At 36.5% G+C, this 27,560-nt stretch overlaps 1 protein-coding gene across 1 annotated transcript in view; it reads left to right on the forward strand.

Annotated features, from left to right (window-relative positions):
- LOC145688179 (F-actin-capping protein subunit alpha-like) overlaps positions 1-15,656 on the forward strand; it is a 37,839-nt gene extending 22,183 nt beyond the window's left edge. The window contains exons 4-7 of the mRNA XM_081762035.1: positions 4,455-4,626; positions 5,276-5,454; positions 6,102-6,252; positions 11,863-15,656. Of these exons, the coding sequence (XP_081618161.1) occupies positions 4,455-4,626; positions 5,276-5,454; positions 6,102-6,252; positions 11,863-12,066 (706 nt within the window). The 3' untranslated portion in view covers positions 12,067-15,656. The remainder of the gene's footprint in view (positions 1-4,454; positions 4,627-5,275; positions 5,455-6,101; positions 6,253-11,862) is intronic.
- Positions 15,657-27,560: the final 11,904 nt, after the last annotated feature.

The following is a 27,560-nucleotide window of genomic DNA, read 5'->3' on the forward strand; positions in this document are numbered from 1 at the left end:
ATAATTAAATATTTCATTAATAACCTGACAATATGTTATAAATTATACAACGATACATGTATTTTATACTTGTATTTCAACATCTTTGGACAGAATGTACTTTCAATTGATACACAAGCTATTTAAGAAAAGGAAGAAGAAATATATAAAAACGATATATATAAAAATTGTAATTGTTTTGCTGTTGATGTACGTTGCTGTTTGTTAAAAAAATAGAGATTCGTTGTCATAGCAACAAAGTATCAATATATATAATTCCGGAACCATCTTTTAAAAAGCTGCAAGCATAATCTTTGAGGTGTGTATGTATTTTAGTAATTATGTGCCATAATGAAAAGGAAAATATTAAATGCAATATAAGATGTGTTACGGTGGGTTTAGTAGCCTAGTTTAGATATAAATATAACTGAGGACCTTTATATAAGTGTCGTGTTAATTATTTGTCCTGAAAATATTACGAGGGGTAATTTATTCTTGGGGGTGAATTTTTTTCGGACAGTTTTTTCAACGAATCAGGTGATTTTGTTTAATTTCATTAATAACGTGAGAATATGGTATAACTCATTTGTTATATAAACTGTGAATGATAGTGTATTCTTAAGGGTGAGCTTTTGGGAAGATTTTCTCAGAAACTACTCAGACTATTTTGTTCTTTTATAAGTAAGTGTTTCTTTAATATTACTGTAATGTTGCATAAGTCACTTTCATGGGAATATCCACAAGGAGTAGTTTACTTTTTTTTTTTTAATTTTTGTTTTTGACAGTTGTGAGGTAGACGCACGCGACATTTTATTTTATATATAAATATCTCAATAATAACATAGTAAGTCATTACTTATAGCTTACTTTTTGGGGTGAAGTGTTCGAAAACTCCATTATTTTGTTCGTATTTCACAAAAGAGGTTTCATTAATAATTACAGCACAACATGATTTAGTTTACGGAATTAGTGAGAAAATTGAGTGTAGTGGCCAGGGACTTCTATCGTGCTTCTGTCCTTATTGTTACAGAAGACTCGTATTTCAGATATTTGAGACATTGCACCGCTCTAAGGATACGATTTTAGTTGAGCGTCTCGTTCAGCAACGAGGGTATGACATGCAGACCTACAGCTTAGCGTAGGATTCAAACTACATGACCTCGCACCGGGAAACAAACTCAGGCCTCCAGCACTAAAGTTGCGTACGCTAACCCTATAGCCACGAGGAAACCGTGAACCGATTTTAGCATGCAACATTGACGAGCAAGTGGAATTTTACAGGACTATTATAGATTTAAAATGCACAAGAAATTTTTGGTGCCATTTGAAAAATACTGGATGTCCGGCTTAAACGTCATCTAATTGTTCTGTTGCTACAAAGCTGGGTTCTACAATCTGAGATTTTTTTGTTTTGTTTTTGTTTTTTGTCGTAGGCGATTGTCTTCACAGTTCGAATGCGCAATACTGCATTGTGTACAATTTATACACCATGAAACCATCACTAGCGATGTGAATTCCACAGGAGGTTTTCTGTGTGCTAGTTTTAGCCGAGCTGAAGTCTGTAACACTGGTGCAACATTGTTTTCGTCTTGTGTCGACTACAAAAAACAAACAAACAAACAAAAAAAAAAAAAAAAAAAAAAATCAATGCGACATATTCTTGAAATCGGAAGTTTGCAGTCATTGTCGGGTCGTCATTAATTAAAGCAATGCTTACAATAATTGATGAAAAGTAGTCATTTCCCGATGTTTTAATTTTCTGATGAGTGCACATTGTACAGTTTCGGGAAAGTAAACAAGTATAATTGCCAGATTTGGGGAACAGAACCACCCCATGTCGTGAGGGAGCACGAAAGTGATACAGCAAAAGTGAATGTATAGTGCAGCGTTTCCCAACCTTTTTCAACTTGCGGCACACTACGGGTGTTACTTGGATTCTCGCGGCACACTTATAGATATTATTTGTATATATAAAATACAGTCATATTTTTTCTTTGATTATTGGTCTCCTTGTCACAGAGAAGAAAACTCCATCACTGGGTTTTCCGCGTGGTAAATCATTATGCTTATTTTACATTTTAATTTAAAAATAGAAAACAATTGCAATAAATATTGAACTCAGGTTTTTAAAAATACGCTTTCTTTTTAAAAACTCTATCCAACCTGAGATCACTAAATAACGAATGAACAAACAAATCTCTTACTTTTAAAACACAAATGTAGGTAATTTGTCGAAAGGATTGAATGATATTTTAAATTTTCAAGTTACGAAATAGTGTGCAACAATAAATAAGCACTAATGGTCATAACAATGATAACAAATACTTTTTTTCAATATTAGAAATGTACAGAACAGTAACCCGGTATGAAACTTAAAATTGTAGATTCGTAGTAGAGGTTCATAGTAATGTGAAATATAAATATACTTTTTTCCCTACGTTTTGCAATTTGATTGCTATAAAATTAATAATTTTGTTTCGATTCCTCGCGGCACACCGGTTGGGAAACGCTGGTATAGTGTGTGTGCTAATGAACAGTTACATGGCCTTACTTCTCACGGAACATACCATGAATTGAGAGACTTACCTAGACATGTTTCAGCTTTACGCGCTGCCACAACTCCCCGCAAACACAATCTATAACAAGATAGCGCACTGTGTCTTACGCTAGAATTGTGTGTGAGGTTTTGAACGGCTAGCAGTCCAGGGCGGTGGATTGGCAGGGATTGGCAGGGCAGTTTCGTGGATACCTAGAAGCTCTGACCTTACACCACTTGATTTTTTCCTTTGGGAATTTCCCCAGCCCATGATCTGCGTGATCGCATTCGTGCTGCTAACAACAACGTTACACCGAAAATGCTAAACAACACGTGGCAAGAGGTAGAATACAGGTTCAACATATGTCGTGCTATAAATGGTACACGTATTTAAATCTATTAAGTATATAAAAAAAAATACATTTTCAGTTTCTCTATTTTAGAACTAAACTTCGTAGAAATATATTAATTATGTCGGAAGTTACGTTTTATTATTATTATTATTATTATTATTTTAATTGGACGTTTAAGCTGGACACCTTGTCTAACTTTATACTGGGTGGAAAACCTTAAATATAAGCGTCTTCGAAAAAGAATGGTCGGGTTTCATGGGGCTGGTGTGCAGGACTGATAACACTTGGATGGGTGGTTCAATGATAGATTGTTTTGTTTGGCTACTGAATAGTTTTATTGCAAAAACAAATTCATTGCTATCAGAATCCATTATACTTTATGGAGAAGAAATATGTTCGTTTCCATGTCGATATGTGTGTATATTGCACCATTCACAGCACTACACATGCCTACGTTATGAGCAGTTTCACACCAGACGCTGTTTATTATTTTTCAGCACGATTAAGCACCTCCTCACTTTGCTTGTATTGTTTCACATGTTTAGAATGTTCATTTTGGAGATCAGTGGGCCTACTTCAGTGATACATTCATTGGCCTCCAAGAATTCCCGATCTCACACCATTGGATATTTTCCTTGTGGTGGTTTATCAAAATCATTGTAAATCGTGTTGAAATCGATAATGTGACCCACAAGAAAGCAAGAATAAATGAGGCACCATTGTGACTGTTACGTCAGACATGTTCAATAGGGTCTGGTATGATCGTGTAGACGTGTGTTGTGTCGTATATGGTGCAGACAGAAACATACTGACATGCAAATGGATTTTTTTTTTTTTTTTTTTTTTTTTTGTCATAGTATAGTGGATTCTAGTAGCACTGCATTTGTTTTCGCACTGAAAAATCTGAGTTGCTAAACAAAACAGCATTTCATTCACCTACTTAAGTGCCATCGACTCCACGAAACCCCACTATTATTTCTCGAAAACCATGTGTATAAATGAAAATTCCACCCACTTCAACCACCTATTCTCTCAGTTATTATTATTAATTATCTGTCTTCCTTTACCTAAGGGCATAATTGTGGGACGTAAAACTAAAGATTTTATTTCTTCACAAATGTAGCTATACATATTAGATACTTTTGTACCTAGATAAAAGTTTTTTGACATTTATTAATGCTGTATAGTAAGATATTTTGTGTTGATTTGATCTTGCAGTTTTGTTTTTATGTTCAGTTGTTATTCTGTTTTATTTTGCATTGACAGTGTATGTAGTTTAAAGCTTTACGTATCGATTTCTGCTTTCAGCTTTCTGTTGAAAGCTAGTGTTTGATGTATCTGTGTCACATATTTAATTGGTTGTTTTGGAGTTTAGTGTCCCTTTTCAACACAACTTCTAACGTGAACTTATGTAGCAACTACTGTATATGGACTCTTTACCGGGAATCAAACCCAGTACTCCCACACAAAGAGCGAGAACTTAATTTCGTTGTCATGAGGGAATTTTGTGTTTATTATTTAGATCTTGGCATGCTGAAATATTGTACACTTTGTCGTTTTTATTTATTTATTTATAAATGTTACAGAGCATTTTCGCAGTACAACAAGGACCAGTTAACACCAGTAAAACTCGAAGGATCGGAATACTACGCTTTGATCACCGATAATAACGATTTAGGGGGTAGCAGGTTCTATGATCCTAGATCAAAACAAAGCTTCAAATACGATCATTTGAGGAAGGAAGCTTCTGATTACCAGGTAAGTATATCACCCTTACTAGTGATCAAAAAAATGTTTTTTTCTCATTTTGAACCACTGAGCATTGATTGTATAATCGGATTTCAAACATTGCATTTCTTAATTTTTGAGTGGTGTGTACTTCTAAAAACTAGAGTTCAAAAATGATTTCTCATTGACATTTACACTTCTTTACCCAGATTTTCATCATAAGCTATTAAGTAACACTGTTACCAACATATCGGGTTACAGTTGAGGACCACAGCTGTTCGAATATGTTTATAGATATCACAATCACTAATTTATTCCACTTTTCATTAAATTCAAAATCAAGTTCTTCATTTAAGAATTATAAAGCTTTCCCGTTTTCTGTAATGTTATAGAAATTGAGGTATTGGGTCAACAGAACACACGTTGAAACTGGCAGGATTTATTTTTATTGCTAATTCATGTAATTTTATTGTTCACCTATTTTTAAAAAGGCTTTGCTGTTCCCTGTGTGTGATTAGACATATATATTTGCACTATTTATTGTAAATGCACCAACAATTAAAATGCATTAACAATTTTTTCTTTTTCCCCTAAAGGCTGTACTTGTTCAAGTTATAGGTAGTTCAATATTTTATGTATGTTTATTTGATGTCAACCTGTTTTTCCCCGTTTCTTTAAGCCTTATGAACATGACAAAACAGCAGAACCTTGGAGAGCTGCATTGGAGGCTGAGTTTTCCAACTATACTTCTAGCCACTACAAGAATGGAGTTTGCAGTGTCTTCGCCAAATCCCAAGGGAATGCTATTACTTTGATAGCTTGTATAGAAGATCATCAGTTCCAACCAAAAAATTACTGGTGAGTAGAATTATTGGATTTACTTGAAATATTTGAACACAAGCCCACATCATTACAATACAGGTTCTTAGAATTGCATTTTAGATGGCAGTGACTACCAACTGGAAGCAAAATTTCATTTTCCAATACTTGTGACGTATCTTCTCTCTTCTTCATCTCCTAATATATGTAAATAGGTTCCTTTATGTACACTAGTTTCTACAATTGAGTAGTTAATTCTTGTTTAGTATTTCCAAATTGCTGGAAAGTTACTTTTAAATATAGACTGCATATTTTTAGAGAACGTACTAAGAATGCGCAATACTGTTGTCCTCATTAGTCTTACATTCTGAGTTGGTTTGCATGCATTCATTCATAACACCCTTTCTTAGTTCGTGTATTTTATAGTATTATGTTAATGTCCTAACTTTTCTTCTTTACCGTTGACATTATAAAATATAGTCGACCCTAATCCCGAAATCTTTTAAGACTTAGCATAACAATTTAAAGTATGATCCATTTTGTTGTTTATTCTGTGCAATGAAAGGTACGAAGATTTTTTTTTTTTCATACCAATAAAATACATAGTTAATGTACTTATGTTGATCAGATTCATTATTAAGAATAAAGTAACTTTGTACATACAGCAGTAATTATTTTTGTTTTAGGAATGGTCGCTGGCGTTCGGTTTGGTCAGTTACCTTCTCATCAGGGTCAGCCGAGTTGCGAGGTGTGCTTAAGGTTCAGGTTCACTATTATGAAGATGGTAATGTTCAATTAGTTAGTTCCAAAGAAGTGAAGGAAGTCCTTGTGATATCTGTAAGTATATTAATAACAAAGTACTTATAACATTAAGTGTCTCATTGTCTTTTAGCTTGGTGTAGAGAAAGTAAAAGAAAACACAACGCACAGAACGTGAGAAGGCTAAACAACAAATAAAGATAGTACCTTGAGATACTTCTATAGCCTAACTAGACCAACCTAAAGTATAAGAGTAATATTTTCATCATATCTTTAAAACAATATTCCAAATTTCAGACAGTTTGAGGAAGAATGGACTAAATGTAAGAGCTGTTGTATGGAACCTGATGTCCACTTAGGTGTGTATGAAATTGTTTGCCAATGTGAAAAGAGTAGATGGGTATTGCTAAATACAACACACCAGTGATGGAACATATTAGAGATTCGAATAAAAACTTCAATTCATATATACGTTAATCAGTTTATCAATAAAATGTTAAAAACAGAAAATAAATAATTTTTATATATATATAAAAAAAGAAAAGAAAAAGAAATTGAAGTTTGTGCTAAGCCAAACAAATTAATGGATAATATAAAATTATAATAGCAATGTTATTTGTATGAGGCATTAATCTGTTTGGCTTGGCACAGACTTCAATTTTTTCTTTATAAATAACACTAATTGAATTACTAGTTTCTTTGCTTTTAGCGCTGTTCACCTCTGGTGCTTGGGGTCCCGGGTTCGATCCCAGCCCCCGCCAAGTGAACTTTGTGGTGGACAAACACCGTGTGCGTAGGTTTTCTCGGGGTTCTCCCGTTTCCTCCCACTTTCTTCATTCCACCATTTCATTCATCACTCATAATCACCGTCTCCTTTAGCCTAACCGGCATAACCGTGGGACGTAAAACTCAAAGATTTCTTTGCTTTTAGCGCTTTTTGAAATCTTATATTTTTCTTTTACATATGTTTTCACTTCTTCCTTATCCCAGTAGTTTAGATAGACACCTTAACTAAAGGTAAAACATCAGGTGTACCATCATGAATACTGACGACATCCGAGCGTTATAAAGCGAGCTCAACTTCCCCTTGAAGAACGTAACCCGATCCCGCGGTATGATCACAGCCCGGCAAAATCAAACCCAACCAGGAACCTCAGGATAATCTGAGGGATTTCGGATGCTGACGCTGCCTACCTACTTGCCGTTCCACATCGCTAAGCGTTACTGTACAGGCGTCCAGCCTCCGCTTCCCGGACCCAAGGAGGGATCCCGTTTGCAAGGTATCCTGAAGGATTCCCTCCCCCGGTAGGGACGATAGGGTATCAGGCCCTGCGTACCTCCTTTTACTTAAGAGGTGCCTGTATATTACCGGTACCAATTGGTGATAAGTCAGTCTGAACCAGGCTATTCTCATTTGAGAGGAAGTAACCGCTTTTTCCCAGTAGGGGAGGCTACAATAAGCCTGCCTGGATCGTAACGTGATGTACCACGTACACACCTGGGCCCAACGGTTTGTGTCATTGATTCGTTTAGGAAGCTGACAAAAATAACCTCTTCTGGCACCTTGGCTTTCCCGGTAGCGGAGCCGTCACCATCTCCACCTGTGTCCATCTCTTGTCACCTCATACTCTATAAGAAAAAGTCAAGGACAGAAAGCGATTCTCTCAAGCCGCACAATAATGTTCAAACATATGAAGCGTTGGAGAAGATGGCCAGGGCTTACGGCTTGAGTCTCTACCCATTTATCAAAACACGGCTTGGGACTGGCTATGGCTGTGTTGAGGGAGACAAGTCGATAAATCACATTCTTGATCTGACAGTGTCTGTAATTGGCAGCCTCATTGAAGATGACAGGAAGAAAGTGTATCACAGTCCCCTGTTCTTCCGTGGTCACATCCGTTAGCGACATCTCCATTATTGTTAAGCCTCACAACAGCACGCTATACTTGGTGGAAGGAATTAAAAGTGATTAGACAACTGCCCTTCGCCATCTAAGGGACAGTGTACATGCGATGATGTCCCGCCACTGCCATGTCACAAACACATGTTAGGCTGAAGATTTTTAAATTAACTATTTAATATCAACCTATTGTCGCGGATATCGTATCGTCAAGGTCGCTTTAAAAAATTCAATATTGTGCCCGAAGGTCGATACCATGGTGCGAGTAGTATTTAGTGTGATTTTTACCTCGTTTGTGAAAAGTGAAATCATTATGCTACAATTGAGAAACTGCTTTTGCAAAGTCAGAACAAATTACTGCTGCAGCGTAACAGTTTTTTCTATTTCAGAATATGCAACATCAAGCTGAAACAGTGTACTTTTCGATAAATAGCGTTGTTTAAGTCGTGTTAGCAAGAAATAGCTTTTAAAATAATTGGAGTGTTTTTGCCGTTCACCACGTAGACAGTTATTATATTCTTACATCTGGTGAATGTAATTTCTTCGGAAGTAATGAAGAACAAAGGAAGAAATGAATATTCGTTAAAAAGGATTTTCATATATAGCCTTGCTTGTAAAATTTACAAAAGAAAGAAAAAATGAGCAAAATTTAGTTTCCTTTGATGATCGTTTGACACTATTTCTTTGTTGCCTAATTCTGCTTACATTTTTTGTGTTAAAATGTTACCAGCTACAGTTTGTTTCTACTTGTGTCTTCGTACATATTTTCAATTTCAGACCGTAATTAATTTTTTTTTTTTTTTTTTTTTTTTTGAAGTAATGAATTTCAAATTTCTTTTAGCATTTCTGAATGGCTTGAACTCATTCCAAGCCAGACAGTATGTTACGAATCCCTGTTACAAATTTACAAGACAATATTTTGATAAGTGTTATGATGTGCTTTTGAATTAACCCGACTCCATTAAGAAAGGTACCAAAGCTACCGAAATAATACATATTTAATTTTACAAGGCCTATTCATTCAACTCATTCCAAGCCAAACAGTATGTTATGAATCTCAGCACCTCAAAATTTGTTAGTACTTAATACTGTTTTGGAGTAAATATGACGCAAATAACGATTTTATCTAAAAATCTACAATATTTGTCACTATAAATTATTCAAGTATTATTAAACGGCTAGTATTACATACCTATATTTGTTTTCCTGCCAATATGAATAATCAGAAAAACTTCTCTCAAAGTACCATTATGAAGAGAGTAGAAAGGCTTACACTTCATTTCGATGTAGTGTGTTTCTTTATAAAATAAGATTGTGAAATTTAATACTTGTAATTTGTAATATACGTTTGAGTCAGAACATATGTTGTCAATATGTAAACTGTAATGGAAAATTTCAATTTTTGACTTATAATTGTGGAATCTTGGAGAAGAAAAAATGGTAAACATATTAAGTCACGTTTGAATTGATGAAAACTTTTAAACAGTTCAATAACGTTCAAATTTCGAACTCGAGCTGTAGCATTATCTATAGCATCTTCCAGACCCAGCAGGCAAAGGATGTCATGCACGTAAATGGGTGAATGAATGATATATATAAACTTTTTTTAGTTTTAGAAATTCGATGAGACTAATTTGAATTTATTTAAAAGTTGTTATATAATGTTAATTCCGATTTAAAGGAAGATAATTTAAAGATAATTAACATATTTGTATTTTATTGTTGACAGCTTTCACAACTCTTGCAAGCGTTAAAGTTCATACAGTTTAGAAGTGTACACTTACTTACCACGGTGGTATCTTATTTGTGTCCTTATAATCAGCTGTAGTTTCATAGTTGCATTTTTGTAATATCTTGAATGTACGATGTACCCCAATATTTTTCATTGCTGTAGCCACACTTCTAAGTATAATGAAAGTATCAAAACTTTCCGAAAAAACTAGAACAATATATTAGTATCTGAAAACATTGGAGATATGGCGCTTATGAGACGTACCTATTTTGTGTAGAGTAGTCCTTGGCTCATTATACTAGTTTTATATTGAAAACTAAATTTGCGCTTTAGATCTGTAAAGAGCTCTAGTTGACACACAACTTGTTGTCGAGCTAGGTGTGATGAGTGATTTGTACTCCCTTTTTCTCAATAGAATTGAGTAACTCACAAGCACATCACATCACTTTTCAAAATATCATTTTTTGCTTTGTGCTTGCAAAGCCGGCGAGCGGTAAATTAAAAAAATCTTAAAAAGTGGGTCCTTGTTTCTTTGGTGCTTCTTCCAATAAGATAGTTTTTCCAATATAACACATGAAACAAATAAATTTGTATTTTTTTCTTTATTTTCGTCCAACTTCTAAAATCCAATATACTTGTGTTTGTGTATATCACATGACTAAATTCTGGAACGTAAGTAGAAAATTGGAAATACTTTGATACTTACAAGTGCCTATTAAAAAATACTTATTTACACTTTCTGCCTATTAAAAAATTAAATGATAAACTTTATTGGTTTGATATTTATAAAAACCCATATCTTGTTGTTGCCAGCTCATGCTTGACCAAAATGAGATTCTGGATGGTAATTAGATCTTGACACAATTAATCTTTGGTTCCGAAGTCTCTTGCTTCATTGTGAAGTTAAATGACTGTTGAAAAGTAGTTGTTTTCTAGTGTAGGGTAGCATCACAAATGATCAAAATTTTTAATTTACTATTTGATAAGCTGTGTGCATTGTTGCTTACCATTTGTTTCTTGCCATTAGTATGGGGTTGGTGGCTCAGTGGTGGAGCGTTCACCTCTGGTGTGTGGGGTCCCTGGTTCGATCCTAGCTCGCACCAAGTAGATTTTGTGGTGGACAAACACTGTGTGCGTGGGTTTTCTCGGTGTTTTCCCGTTTTCTTCCACTATTCATTCCACCATTACATTCATTTCTCATCTTCACAGTCTCCTTTAGCTTAGCTGGTATAACCGTTGGGTGTAAAACAAAGATAACATTTCATTTTCATTTTCATTTACAATACAAAAGTATATTGGATGACAGATTTAGGTTTATTATTTATTTATTTATTTATAAAGGAAAGTATTTTTTTAAAATTTATTTCCAGTGCAACATTTGAAATAAGTATTTGAAATAAAAATACCAAAGGAGAAAGGATTCTGATATTTCAAGATTGTTGAATTTACCACTCCCCAGCCTTGCACACAAGAAGTACAAGATAATATTTTGATAAGTGTTATAATGTTCTTTTGAATTAACCCGACTCCGTTAAGGGTCTTCACTACAGCGAAATCAAACTACCGCTAATTTTAGAGTTCTTTAATATCTTCAAAACAAATAAGAATATTCAAAAAGCAGAAACGTAGTGATCTAGACAATACGATTTTACCTGTGATAACCGTTATCACAACTCATCTATCTGCTTTCGATTTGGAACTGTAGATAGATTTAGCATTTTTTGCGGGTTCAGTAAATAGCGGCATACCAAAAGCAGATAGATGAGTTGTGATAACGGTTATCATATACAAAATCGTATTGTCTAGACCACTACGTTTCTGCTTTTCAAATATTTTTGTTTATTTTGAAGATATGACAGAAAAACTCGAAAATTATCGATAGTTCAATTTCTCTGTAGTGAAGACTTAAGAAAGGTACCAAAGCTACCGAAATAATATATATTGAATTTTACAAGGCCTATTAAGAAGGTAGCTACAAAACTTACCAACATTAATTATTGTTTACCAGATATTTCGGATTCGTAGCATTTTATAAATTGAACATTTTTCATTGCAGAGTGATGTACAGACAGCAAAGGAATTCATTAAACTTGTGGAGGAAGCAGAGAACGAATACCAGAAAGCGATATCTGAAAATTACCAGACAATGTCAGACACGACATTCAAGGCATTACGTAGGCAATTACCGGTTACACGAACAAAGATAGACTGGAATAAAATTGTATCCTACAGCATTGGTAAAGAATTGAAAAGCCAATGATGAACAGTTGGTTATATTTTGTAACAAGGGTGAAGGAATCAACCATGACTTCACTGTTAATTCTGGTTTCACATGTTTTGTAAATAATAAGTTGATGAAGGTTATCATTTTGTTGATATGAGGATGTATGTGAATAACGAACGGAGGGTGTAATGTATAAATCGTATGGGTTATATAGATAAATTTTTTAAAATAAATGAATTTGTGGCTGAGCGGACTTGTCTTTTAATTCCATCAGTGGATCTGGTAATTGTCCTAAGGGCATTTCGCGTCAGTAATTGTAATAAGCTGAGCTCCAAATGAAGTAAAATTATGTGATTTAAAGAGTTGAAAGCAATTATTTTAGTTCGAATAAAATTTAATTATTGTTGATTTACCCTTAGCTTTCTTACACACCGTAGCATGTAAGTCGTTAAGTTATTTTGGTTTTGCGTACCTTTACACATGTTTTGCTTACAATTATTTTCTGTTTTGCTTAGGATCATTTAATTCTTTTTTGGGAGCAAATTACATTTGTTAATGAAGTGCTATTTACAAATATGAATTTAAATTTATTAGCTTAAGCTGGCAACTTGCGATTGCCACCTTTCCGAATTCTGCACTGCCATTTTTTTTTCTCTAAATGTGAGTGTGTGTGTTTTACATTCGCTTGCTTCAGTTAGCACTGAAAATGTCTGTTATTATCTTTTTAAGTTAGAGTTGTATGTATTATTGGATTTTGTTGGATGTTATAGATATGTTAATTTTCGGCAAAAGAGAACGTTGATGTCAAATACAGACTTCGTTGTTGCGCTGCAAAAGTTTCAGTACATGTACTAAAGCAATCAGAAGATATAAAGAATAATAAACCGGTAAATTTTTTTTTTTAGTTAAACTGTAATAAGATGGTGAAATAAATTTTTGAAAAAGTGCGTTATCGTACTAAGGATGTTGTGTAATATAGAGGATATGCCCATAGCTGTCTTCATCCTAGTAACTTAATGAAGCAGAAATAGAACTGAGGACTGGTACAACTGATTAGCTCTTCTCTTTTCTACCATTAATGTTTATTCAAAACATTAATTAATGGTTCCTATGTGTATAGGTTAAGCGCGTACAAACAGAAACGAGAAGAAATCATCAGTAATAAATTTTATTGCAATCAAGTGTTCCACTATCTTTTAAGCCAATTTGAAACGTGTTGCATAGTTTACATTATGCGAACTATATTGTTAAAACATTTCGTGCTACATTTATAGTACCAATCATTCATATATCTGGTAAATGAATAGATCTTTCATAGAGAACCAGAAATACCAGCAAGGAAAATTTTCGTTTTAATTCAAATTCCGTACTTTTGTATTGGTATTAATGGAACAAAATTGTATTAGTTTCTTTCCATTAATTGAAAGCTCTCAATAATAGTTCATAATAATACATCTATATGTTATTAGAATTTATCATCGTTGCCTTATGAAATCATATAATATATTGGTTGTTTAATTTATGCTTGTTTGTGATCTATCTTTTTGGATTAACGTTCAATTCAAAAACACAACCTGAAAAAACGCTGGTGTAGAGGACTTAAGAAAACAAATATTTAAGATCCATTAATTTGTGTGTGTGTGTGTGTTCTTTATTTTTTCAAATAAATAGTTTTAAAAAACGCTGATCACTTACAGCCGCATTTTGTGTCAGCATCTGGTTTCTTCCCACTTCTTGTTCGTTTAATTTTCATGATATAGCAATTTTTAGTTTTAAGTTAAGGGATATTTGACTATACGTTGAGCAAACAGGCGGCGGTGGGTGTAGCGAAGCTTTGACATATGCTACATGATTTTGCTGTATGAGCATGTCCTTTATATTCTACCCATATCAGATTTATGTATTAATTTTTTACTGCTTTCACTATCGTCTCCAAGAAGCTCTTCATAAATCTATAATACTGTTTCTTTTACAGTTGAAATTTCAAGTTCCGTAGGTTCTTGCAACAATTTTTATTGAAGGAAAATTAGATACGGGAGACAAGAACAATAGTGTACAGTAGTAATTTTAATAGAGGAACGTGTGAATTTGTATCCTTCAAACTGTCTTGCACCTACGTCATTGCTTGTTGAATTTCACTAATCAATTATCCAAAACAAGATTTTGTTAAATTATTAGCGTCTAAATAAAAGAAGGTTTTTTTGTTAAAAATAATTAATAGTTCTCCCAAATTTTATTTAACGTTCGTTTCCTAATCTAGAGTTGTCATATTCTTGTAATAGTCAAAATTTGTTTTTCTTTTTTTCCTTTTTCTCTTTTTAAATTTACATTAGTAAGGAAAGAGTGCGGAATTGCTGTTAAATGGTTTGAACTGAAGTCTTTGTATATGATGGAATTGTTCTCAGGGTTGAAGCATGTAGAAAGTTGCACTTTTTTCTCGCTCTTGTAAACGACGAAAAAAAATCTTTGATTCATTGTATTGGAAAAATAAAAAGTAATAAAATATTTTATTTGCTCATGATATACTAACAAGATGAGTTTTAAATGAAGTTCGCGAAGAATTGTAAATTTGAAACTGGAAATTGTGAATAGAATAGGCTGTAAACATGTTTCTAGATTGCGTAATATAATGAAATCGAAGACCAGTGACTAATGTTAATGGACTATTAAATCAACGATATCATTCCAAATTGTTTGTAGGCAAATTTTGTTTTTACAAGAGAACTAATACCTTTTATGTAATGTTAATTAACTGTATTTCTACATTAGTTAAATATAACTGTTACTTTTTTTTCCCGGATGAAATAATAGTTGGCATATTTGACACTGCACAGATGATTACTTGGGGGAGATAAATTAATTTGCTAAGCGATCCGTAGCAAGTAGTATTTTATTAATTTATCGCGAAATTTACTTAGCTTAATTAGATAAGTTTAATCGTTAGCCGTTTGTTACGTTACAAATAGTGACAACAGTTAAGAATATTTTATATTTTGTGCTTCGTAAAATCCTGTTTACCAGTCATACTTACAGTGCGACATCTGAAACAGCAAGTGCCTTGCTTAATATGCTGTTTGATTTGCTATGTGTATCTGTAAAAAGAAGAAAATCATAGTACATGTGTTATGTTCATTAATGCTTGTAAATTTTATTGCTTGTAATAATGAGTTTATTTACATACAGATAATATGTGCAAAATGAGTATGTATATCCATATAAATACATATTATTTTTAAACACAAATTTCTTATTTAAAGAAAACATACAATTTTGAGTTATTGATGTGCATTTTCAGTTTGTCCATTTATTTGTAAATTGAAAGGCAGAACTGTGCAATATTGTGGAGTTCTATAACTGGGACATGCTTGTCACTGTGAAAAAAAAGGGAAAAAAACATGGGTATATTATGTATATACACATGTCGATATCTGATACTTCTGTAGGTATCCGATACTCAAACTAATATATTAAGCGGCCCCATACTTTTCTCTAAACTGTTAGCATGTAAATTCCACAAACCTATGGGAATTTATGATGACGAGAACAGCTTCGGCTCATCATTGTTGTATCCTTATTGTTAAAATCAATAAAAAATGCAATGGTCCATCATGGTCCTTCTTTATGAACTTGATGCATTCTTATTTATATTCCTCATTCGTGTGATTTCTTCGACTGTTGTCGAATTCTTAAGTCATACACAGAACACATTTGTGCAGTTTAAAACGTTTTAAAGTAGTTCTTACAAATGCTTGTGTTTGAAAGCATAATTTAACCTTCGCTTTAAAGACGTAATTTTAAAGACTTGTTTAAACTCTTTTCTGTGTTTGTGTATGTGTGGCGGACGCACAAAGAAGCGTATGACCCAGTGTTCACTCAACCGTGAAATATGACAGCGGCTCTGTGGTGCTATGGGTCCTGTGCTGACGCGTAGCCGTCACGTCATTGCCCGTGATTATATTTTCATTTTAGGGCACCACTTGCATTTTGTGGTCCAGATGTTACCGGACAATACAGAGTGTTTCAAAACAACACCGACAACGTTTGGGTGATGATTACAGACACCAAGATAAAATATAGACCAACGTGGGTGCACAAACGCTTCCTTTAGGAGTTACAGGCTGCCGAAAACATGAAAAAATGAACTTTAAAGGCCCATAGCTGCAATACTACGGGACCTACCGTACAACTAAAATTGTATTATAAAACATTTAATTTAGTGATTCAACAAAAGTAATGGAATATCTGATAGTTCATTTGATAGTTAAATACCTAAATATAGATCGATTAACAGGCAAGATATTCAAATATTTAAGTTATTGGAGATGAAAATGGTTGACAAATCATTTTATAGTACTGCATGACATCTATAAACTAGAAATGAATGATGCAACAAGTGCTCGTACATACCTTGTAAGAGTGGTCTTGTAACTCGTAGAACTTTGACGATGATTGTCAGCGCACAACTTGCGTCTCGGTCTGATTCTCGAATCTCCGAGGCTCTGAAATGAATGAATTGAGACATTGAGGTCTCTTTTTATTATTTTTCGAGGGACATACCCAAACCTCGTATCAGTCAGTTCATCCGTTCTATCATCTCCACAAATATGGAAACTTATTGCTCTTTTGCATTCTGATTGGCTCTTAGAGACTGCCGCACCCAAGATACGTGGTGTGACACACATGTACACACGTGTATTGTCACAGCCGGAAGAATTCAATAGCATAATTTCTAGACTTATCTATATATTCCTAACTGTTTAACCAATTTCCGCATATTAATGCGGTGTCACGTTGTCAAAATCATGATTATGTATCCTGTAGGATGACTGAGTAAACTTCGACAAGTAAACTTCCTACAAAATTGCGCAGCAAAAGCAACATTAGTCACCTTCAGAAGGTTTTACGTATTTCCTGTCTGTTGCTGGCTTGTGGCAAGTCGAGAGAGAAAAATGTCTTTTATAATGCATATTAATTCAAAATAGCCTTCTCAATTTCTTCAATAAAGAGCAATGTAACCATATTTTTGGACTCAGCGTCACATTCCCACTGCTTCATAATTTTCGACCTCGAAAATTACCAAGAACTGAGCGTTAGAGCCGGAACATGGGTAACTTACTTTCCGAGTGCCCCTCGCAGAAGAAATTATATTAAAAAATTTGCAAGGTGAAGAATATTATGTCATGCACATAATTATGAGCCTGTTGTCTACATAGTCGCATTTCACCTTTTCTGTACAATAATACAGAGAACGTTTACAACAGGAATGGTGTGTCTGATCCTTCAATAACACAGCTAGATGGAAATACAGGTGATCAAACGTAAGTAACATCAACTAACAAGAATATTTTAGTTTGACACATCATATAGCATTACCGATGTACTATATCAAAGTTAAAAATTAACATTTTAATATGCTAAAATTGCAAGAAGTCACTCGAATGAAATACTACACTAAAGTTGAAAAGTCAATGACATATTGAACATGCTACATTAAGATAAAAAATCAATTTTCTCCATTTTCACAAATGCTACGATTGCAAGAATGTAACTGGAGAACAACCTACATAATGTTCATTAACAACTAATAGTTCTCAGTTCCAATGATTCATTATTAAAAAGTCAAGAACTTAGCATAAAAATTTTAACGACAAGCATTCACATTTTATTGGAATTGTAATATATGCAAAAATAGGACATAGAGCAAAAGTAATGACAGAGAGTGAATTAGACTACTTGACAATAACAGAGAACCGTTCGGTTTATCATTCTAACGATGATTTTATAATGTTCAGAACACTATCTCAGATACGAATTCAGTTTCTTTAGTACCGTAGAGTCACTAATGGCAAATTCTGAACTTTATTAAAGGTAAGTATTGATATACGGTTACGTATGTTAAATGCTTATAGCCTAGTGAGATGTGTACCATTTCATATTCAACGAAATAGGGTCCCATTAGAATTGAACAATACACTATAGGGAAGAATTAATATTGTTATAATTAGTAATGAATATGGTATACTCAGGAACACAATTAGTTTGCATTATTCCATTATATTACATAGATTTTAGTATCAATATTGTGCTTATGAAGTGATTGACTAAATGTAACATCAACAATTGGGTAGAGGTTGATGGTTAACAGAGCGATGCATTAGTGGCATCGAATTTGAATGACATTAACAATTTGACGAGCAAAACTTTGTCTTTCTTTTTTTCATATAAATGGTAGATTACATAGCAAATCAGCCTTGGTTTGTTGCTTGCAAGGATGAGTGAATATTTACAATTTAGTCACCCCAAGTGAATGTGAATAATTAGGAATAATAACAAATTATGTGGTTTAGAAGTTAATTTCTATAGTTAGACAGCAATATTAAGAATTTATTACATACAGATTAGAGTTATCCAAGAGGGGATGACATTATTATTGACTTCTTATAAAGAATCAAGGTGGCCTATGGGCATTGGATTTTGCAAGTTATTTATACTACAATTTTGTAAAATTAACAAAATAGACAAGACAAAGAGAGATTTAAAATTGAGTTGGCCCTTAGGAACGCCTTGAGTCTACATGACATGGAACCCTGTTTCGTTTTTGTAACCTTTCAATTAAGGAGCAATCGTCTCTCCTTTCTCCTATTATTTACTTGTATAATCAATGGAGCGAAGAGAGAGGATTTCAGATTGTCGGTCTGTAATGGAGGGGGATCGAACCCCCGAGACATTCGAGAAATAAACCGTATCCTTAATACTGAGTTAAATCAACATATCCAGGGGGCTATTCAGGCACGTAGCCAAGGGGGGGGGGGGTCCGGACCCCCCCTTCGAGACCAGAAATGAAAAAAATTAAGGAAGGATAAAACAAAATGAAATGAGAAAAAGAAAAATCGGCGTTAAAAATTTTTTAAAAAAGTTACAGAAAGCTTTTGGTTACTCTTTCTTACTTGCAATACATGGTTGCGAGGCAAGTGGGATATCCTGGAAGAGTCAGGGAATTTGAAATTTCCGGAAGTTACGCAATTCTTAGAATTTCTGCTACTAGTCAGGGAGATTTCAAGCTTCTGAAAACATAATGCCGGTTGTGTTACGGCGTGGACATTTTTGATCATAATTTTTCGTCATCGAATCCTTGCACTATCAAACATGTTATTTCAAAAACAATTTTCTACTACTCCTTTAACCTGTCATTTCGAACAGACAGAAGTTGAAGGAATAATAAAAACAAAAATTTATGTGAAAATTCAACAGAGAAAGGGACGCAGATATTGTAAAATATTTTACAAGACATTATTGAGTTTGTACACTCATGTCCAAAATTATTGTCGCATGTCTATAAATAGGTTGTTGTAGGAGTAAAATTTGATAACGAATTCGTCCGGTATTTCTTATAATGTTAGTATGTGTATAATCGACAAAGACATGTAAGTGGCAAATTTTGTCAAAAGAGCAGTAAATAAGAACAATAAAATAAAAATAAAACTTTCTTGTCCATTTAGCAACATTTCGTTTTACTCACTCCAATTTTCGTATTTATAATTCTTTTCCTATGAAATTTATCACAAATAGGGTCTATACAATTCCCGATTTTATACATGGTATCAGAATTAAAAGTACCCTGCAAAATCATTATCAAATTATATTCTTACAAGAAGACAGTCATAGACATGCGACAATCATTTTGGACATGAGTGTACTTTTTATAATAGTTGAGGTTGTAATGAAAGGAAAATTGTTATATTTGAATGAACAAAGGAAGAATTTAAATATTGTAAAATCATTTTCAATACTTTTTTTTTAAATTTTACTCGAGATTTCTTCGTGGTTTGTTATTAAAATACTTACCAACAATTCCTCCAAACCAATATATGTTGATAGTAAAGTAGTTTAGATTGATTGGGCCTTCAGTGTTTCATGTCACGTCTCCCCCCCCCCCCCCGATACGAAATCCTGGCTAAACGAACCAGTATATGTTCCAGTAAAATAGTTTAGAATGATCAAGCCCCTGATGTGAAGGCCACAGTATTTTATGTCACGGAACCCCCCCCTTCACGAAATCCTGGCTACGTGCCTGGGCTATTCCACTATGGCCATGATGATTGAACAGGCACATGCAATTTTTTTGTTAAAAAATGCAGTTTTAATTGTGATTTTCAGGCATAGTCGGTTTATAGCAGAGAGAGAATTATTTTAACAAATATTCTGAGTCGCGTCTAGGATAGCCCACAGTGAGCTGATATGGACTTCCTGTTTACGCATTAAAATTATATTACAGGAAACTTGTGTGAATACAGCGAAGAAACAGAACAGTGTTTCCATGTTTGATCGTGAACTTTTAACCAAAAGAGGGAGTTAGGAATGCTACTATTAAAGGTCAATTCTTAATCGTGTTATCGATATACTAGTGAAAAATGTTGGGATGGAACGTTTTAATTCTTACTAATGTTAGCACCCAGACAGCACAATGCACGTACAGTACCCGAAAGTACATGTACAATTGCACGGATGCAACATGTGCATCATCTGTATAAATGCACGCCTGTACATGTGATGCACATATACGTCACAAGTACTATTCAACATCTTCACGTGCACAGGACATGTGCAATGCACACTTACACGTCCTGCACAAGTGATTTACACCTACTGCGCAGGAGATTTACAAGTAGCACGTATTCGATTTACATGTAGTGCACAGGTGATTTACATTTAGGACAGCGATGATTTACACGTAGCACACAGGTGATTTACATGTAGCACACAGGTGATGTACACGGAGTAACCAGGTGATTTACATGTAGGACAGAGATGATTTTATGCAGTACCCAGGTGATTTACATGTAGAACAGAGATGATTTACACGCAGTACCTAGATGACTTACATGTAGAACACAGGTGATTTCCTCGTAGTGCAGAGGTGATGTAAAAGCACATTCGAGATGCAACGAAAAACAGAGTTTATATATTATAGGCTTACGCAGTAACACCATCTATAACACAATTTTTTTTGCTAGCCAAAGGCTAGCTCCCTTGCGAGGGTTACGCCCTCTATTCGGGGTGAGAGGTGAAAGTACTGGTGCAGAAAGGAGATTGGACCCGGTCTATGGGATGCTGAGGAAATCTGGAATATCTTTTATACGGATAGCACTTTATTATATTACATCTTTATTGCATAATATTGCGGTATCCATTTGGACATTATGATCTTGTGATCATAATCATTAGGGCAGGGAAAAAAGATGATGGTGAGGTGCACTTCACAGGACAAACACAAACAAACAATTTGTTAAAAGGACGAATGCTGGTTATCTTCTTGTCCAGGGGCTACTCTGGACAGTGATGAAGACATGTGAAGCCCTGTTAGTATAATGGATTTACAGTGCAGTAAATGTGGGTGAAACATGATGGGGAAGATGATCGGAAGAATAGGCAGATGCGACAAAATGGTCGGGGTGATCAGGTGGAAGAGTTTTGAGATAAAGGGAGAAGAGCAGAGATAATGGACAGGTGATGGAATTATAACCCAGATCGTAGTTGCGATCGATATCCATCGTGTCCACAAGTAGATTGCCGTTGCTGAAAACGGGTAGTAATGAACCTGAGCCTTAATTTTTCGATGTGATGAAGTAGGGTAGGAAACGTTATGCGGTCATACAACTCCTGCGTTGGACTCGAAAGCTTGATTCGGTAGGCTAGACGAAAAGCATGTCGTTCGAGCACTTTTAATTTGTTGTAGAAGTAAGGTAATGCACTAACCCAGGCGGGATGTCCATATGTTAAGACGGGGCGCAAAAATACCTTGTAGGTATTGAGTACTGTAGAAGGTTGTAATCCCCATGTGGTACCAATAAGACGTTTAAGAAGGTTTAAACGATTATAGGCCTTGCGAGTGATTTCTTTAAGATGTGGGCGCCAAGTTAGATGATGATCGATAGTGAGACCGAGGTAAGTGACCTGTTTAGTGGGTTGAATTCGTGTACCGTCGACACTGATGTTAAGGAGATTCGGATTTTTCTGTACTCGAGAGCGCTTGCGAGGTAGAATAAAGACAATTGCCTGCGTCTTAGTGGAGTTTATGTGGAGTCGCCACTTATTGCACCATCGAAAGAAGGAGTCCGTCGCTTTGCTGAGAGAGGAATTAATCTGTTGAATGGTTCGGGCTGTACAGAGAAAAGCAGTGTCATCAGCATATTGAAAAGTGTGCACACTGAGAGGAAGTGCCGGCATGTCAGCTACAAACAGAAGATATAGTAGGGGTGAGAGTGCAGAGCCTTGGGGTACACCAGAGTGTATAAAAATTGGATGAGAGAAGGAGCTATTGATGGTTACATAAGAGAGGCGGTTAGAAAGAAAGTGAAATATGAATCGGAGATAAGAAAGCGGAAGCGGTGTAGTTTGAACAGGAGAGCTAAATGCCAAACTTTATCAAAAGCTTTTTCGAGATCGAAAAGGATGAGACAAGACGGTCGAGCAGTATTATAATGATTGGTAATGAGATTTAAGAGTCTGAGCAGTTGATCATTGATGCTAAAATTAGGTCTAAATCCAGCCTGATGCACAGGAAGCAAATTATGGGTAGAGAGATGGAGATGAAGTCTGGCGACGATGATGCGCTCGAGAATCTTGCTAAATACGGAGGTTAGCTGTATTGGTCGGTAAGATGCAACAGAATCTGGAGGTTTGTTAGGTTTCAGAAACATTAAAGTAGAGGATGTTTTCCAGTCTGAGGGGAAGTAGCCGGTACGAAGTATAAATGTATAGACATAAGAAAGAAGAAGAAGAAGACAGCATGGTGCTTCTTTGATGTGGCGATAAGTTATCCGATCCAAACCAGGAGCTGTATTACGCTTGCGATTCACGACAGACGAAATATCGTCAGTAGAGATAGGAGCGGTGAGAGGATTATTGTCGAGAAGACTATGAGTTTCACTCGGTTGTAAGTAAGGTGCTGATAGGTTCAAGATGTCCGTGGGATGCCTCCGGGGAAAATCTGGTGAAAAGGGAGTGAATGTAGTTTGCAGGTGGTCGGCAAAAGCGTTCGCTTTATCTTCATCTGTTTGTAGCGGACAGTCATTAATAAGCAATGGATAAGGCGTCCTGGTAAGCTTGCCCGTCAGCAGATTAAGCGTTTCCAGTACTTAGTTGGGTGCGAAGTTTCTGCCAAGGTGTTGCAAGTCTTTACCCAGGTCCGTAGTTTATATGCCTTAACATAGTTTCGGACTGTGCGCTGGAGTTTGCGATGATGTTGCAGAGCTTCCAAGTTCGCAGTGCGCTGAAACTCTCGGAAAAATGCGCGGGAGCGGTGTATAAGAAGTAAATAACTTGGTGGTAGGCGTGGTTGGAACCGGGAGATTTCAGTGGTTGGTATATGAAGTTCGGACGCATGACGGATAGAGTAGGTGATATCAGAAATGCAATTATACAGATCATCTTCTGTGGTAGGCGGCTCAAGATTGGCTAAATCGGCAGTGATTGTTGAGCAATAATGTTCCCATTTTGCTTGGTCAAAACGTAGGACACGCCGAGATTCTGGTAAGGTTCGAGGAGTATGAGGCTGTGGTTGATCAATGTGAAGTTTGATGGGTAGATGATCGCTACCAATGGAATCTAGTACCTCGAGAGTACATCGTTGGGAAAGGTTGACAGATGAAATCACTACGTCTGGTGTGGTTTCAGTGATAGGTCGGGTAGGTTTTGGTATGTCAAAGATATGGCCTGTGGTATGACTGGTGATGAAGTTAAGGAAACGTTGTTTCTGGTTATCTGAACGGCTATGAATATTAATATCTGCCATAATGATATAATATTTAAAGTTATTAGAGATATACTGAAAAAAGGAGAGGGGGATTGGGTGTCCAGGGCGCACATATATGGTGGCTATAGTGACATAAAGTGAGTGAAAATAGAGGGTGATAATGAGGTGCTCCGGTATGTTATGTAAGGCAGGGTGGTATTGGCGATGACTAATGGAAGGATGAAAGCCAACAGCCACTCCCCCATTTACTCGGCATGCTGCTACCGTAGAATCACAACGTAGTAATGTATATCTAGGTATTTTAAAAGACATAGCTGGTGTGAGGTGAGTTTCGTTAATAAGGAAGGCTTGAATAGATTCTTCTAAGAGAAGCTGTTCGATAAGGGTATAGTGAGTAGCGAGGGATCGAATATTAACAAATAAGAGCGAAATACCCATGATTACGGTGCAGTAGAAGGGTTGGAAGTTTCTGCGGAGGCATGTTCTTCGAGTGGAGTGACATGAAAATACACGTGTGGACCAGAGTAGGTAGCTTGAAAGGAACATTTAAAGATCAGGCGAGCAGAGTGATTGACCACCCCGAGAATGTGTTGGCGAAGAAAAGGATGAATGTTTTGCATAGCGATAGTGAAAAAAGATAGTAATTGTTGGAGAGTAATAGGTTCATCGGTAGCTGGTGGTGGTAGAGCTTGCTGGGTTGGCGGTAAAACAGGTCGCAAAGGAACCGTTAGTTCCGGGCCGAGAGGCTCAGCTGTAGGTTTGGCTTTGCATCGATAACTGTACGTCGGATGCTGCTCTGGACATGTAGAGCATTTAGGTGGTTTAGCTAAGTTGGTGCATGCCTTAGTATCGTGGGCATCACTACAGTATCCACATTTGCTAGGTTGCGTACATTTTGAAGTCGGGTGGGAGTTGTACGCTTGACAGCGCTCGCATCGCAATGGTAAAGGCGGAGGTGATTTTGATGGCTCGACGCGATGCTTCCTTTTATAAATGAAGGCGCCATAAGTTAGCAAGTCATCGATGGTGGTTTCGGAACTAGTAAGGACTCGTACCATGTATTTGGCTCCATGGTCGTTTTTAATGCGTATGCACTTAAGTATAGAGTGCCTCTCTTGAGTGAGTTCTTCCTGAATCTCATCGTCTGTCAGGGTAGGATCCACCCACCTAATGACAACTGAAAGAGCCGGGGGTCTTCGTGGAGGTGGTGCCTGTTTGAACGCCTTTGATTCAAGTCGCTTCATTTCAGCATGTTTGCCAAAAATTTCGAAACTGCATTTGTTTCGTACAGTGGTCAAGAATGATGAATCGTATGACTTGAAGATTATCCCATTGCGTGTATGAACAATTTGAGCGACTGAGGCGCGTGGTAGATATTTTATGAGTTGTTGAAAAGCCAGTTTGATATTCTCAAATTTGGGATCAAAGTTGGTAAGCAAGAATGAATGAAGACGAGGTTTGGTAGAATCCAGTAGTGGCGGAAATTCATTAGCGTCGTCGAGGTTCATGGATGAAACAGACTGCTCGGATTCACTAACAGTATGATGACGCTTAGGCGGTGGCTGAGTTGAAGAAGTGAGATGTTCGTCTGGTGTGCGTGATCGGGATCTACCAGAATTTTTGCCTTGGGAAGCAGATGTATGCCTTCGATCAGTTCCCTGGCCCACGGACGTGGGGTTCAGAGACGGCCCAGGAGGTTGTTGTGGTAGTCCCGGATGGCCACCCGACGCCATCCAGATGGGCGCAAAATACTTCGGCGAAGAGGATGATCGAGAGGAAGCCCACTGTGGCTCTCACTTGAGGCAGCAATACGTCCTCGCGGAGATGGCGGTCAGTGCGAGCACTGGCCCTCCACAAAAGAGATGAGAAGACGAATATGATGATGGCCTCGGGCTCCCACTTGAGTCAGCAATACGGACTGCAAGGGGATGTCGATTGTCTGTTACAGAACAATCCTCCCTAAATGATCAAAAATACTAGTGAATGCTCGTAGAGCGTTAGAAATCAAACTCAGACCTGTAAATCGATGAACGATTCGGAATTCTGAGTGATTGCGTACCTATAACACAATTTTTTTTACCGGCCCATCATCGGTGAGCAACTACCCGAAGAGGGTTACGCCCTCTGTAGGGGAAGAGTTGTGAGCTGAACATGAATGGGTTGTAAACATTTGTTGTTGGGAGCTTAGGGGTTTATACATATTTACATTTACCATCGGCTTTATTAAGTATATTACATCATTTGGTCATTATGATCTTTTGATCATAATCATGAGGAAGGGTAGAATTTAAGGGATGAGAATGAAGTGCACTTTCACATCACATCACAGGGGTAAGTGTTAGATAGACAGATGCAGGTTAGCTTCTCGCCTAGGGGCGACACTAGGCATTGATGAGAGACAGTGGGAGCCCTGTTAGATACAATAGGTGTCACTGTGCATGTGATGGCCAAATGTAAGGAAGAATTTCATCGGAGCAATATGGCTGGTAGTAAGCAAAATCTGGGTGGTCTGGAGGAAGAGTAAAGCGATAAAGAGTGAACAGCAAAGCGAGAGGAGTAGGAATAGCCGGTGTAAGCAATGGAGGGGGACTGCGAGCATGTGCTTCAAAAGTATCCTGGAGGAGGGGTTGATTGAGCGCAAGGCGGCGGCAGATATATTTGTTGCGAAGGTCTTCAAGATGGTATAAGATGTGGGGAAAACTGAGTCGCTCATAGAGTTCTCGGGTGGGACTGGGAAGCTTAACTCGATAGGCAATTCGCAAGGCATGGCGTTCAAGAACTTTGAGTTTTTCGAAATACTGAGAGGAAGCAGACAGCCAGGCAGTGAAACCAAATGTGAGGATTGGACGAAGGAAAACTTTGTACGTTTTCAGAAGCGTGTCGGCGTTAAGTCCCCAAGTAGTGCCTGTCAGACGCTTCAGTAAGTTGAGGCGAATATACGCTTTATTAGTAATGTCTTTTAAGTGAGGCTTCCAGGTGAGGTGATGATCAAATGTAATTCCAAGATATTTAACTGTTTTTGTAGGTACTAAGGGTGTGTCGTCAACTGAAAGATGGAGAAGAGTTGGGTTGCGCTGGATACGGGAGCGAGCGTGAGGTGGAAGGAAGACTATGGTTTGAGTTTTAGACGCATTAATTTTCAAGCGCCAGTGATGACACCACGTGACGAATGTATCGATGGCTTGTTGCATATAGATATTGAGCTGATGAACAGTTTTATATGTGGCTAGTAGGGCAGTATCGTCGGCGTACTGGAACAAGTGGACATTTGTTGGAAGAGGGGGAAAATCAGCGACAAACAGAATATAAAGAAGGGGAGAGAGTGCAGAGCCCTGAGGAACACCAGAGTGGATGAATATAGGAAAAGACAAGGTGGAGTTAATGCAAACGTAGGCCAGGCGACAGGTAATAAAGTTGAAGATGAATCGGATGTAAGATATGGGAAGTTTAAGCTTATCGAGTTTATAGATCAGTGCAGGATTCCATACCTTATCGAATGCCTTTTCGAGATCAAAGAGAACTAAACAGGAAGGGCGTGAAGTATTGTAGTGATTGGTAATGTAATTACTGAGCCTGAGAAGTTGATCGTTGATACTATAATATGGACGAAAGCCAGCTTGTTGAAAGGGAAGTATGTTTCTAGACGACAGAAAGATATGTAAGCGTTTAACTATGATGCGTTCGAGTATTTTACTAAATGTAGATGTGAGTTGGATTGGACGGTATGACTTGGTGTCGGCGGGAGGGTTCTGTGGTTTTAAAAACATGAGCGTCT

This window comes from Thermobia domestica, chromosome 6 (genome assembly GCF_964235325.1).
Source record: "Thermobia domestica chromosome 6, izTheDome1.hap1.1, whole genome shotgun sequence".
NCBI lineage: Eukaryota > Metazoa > Arthropoda > Insecta > Zygentoma > Lepismatidae > Thermobia > Thermobia domestica.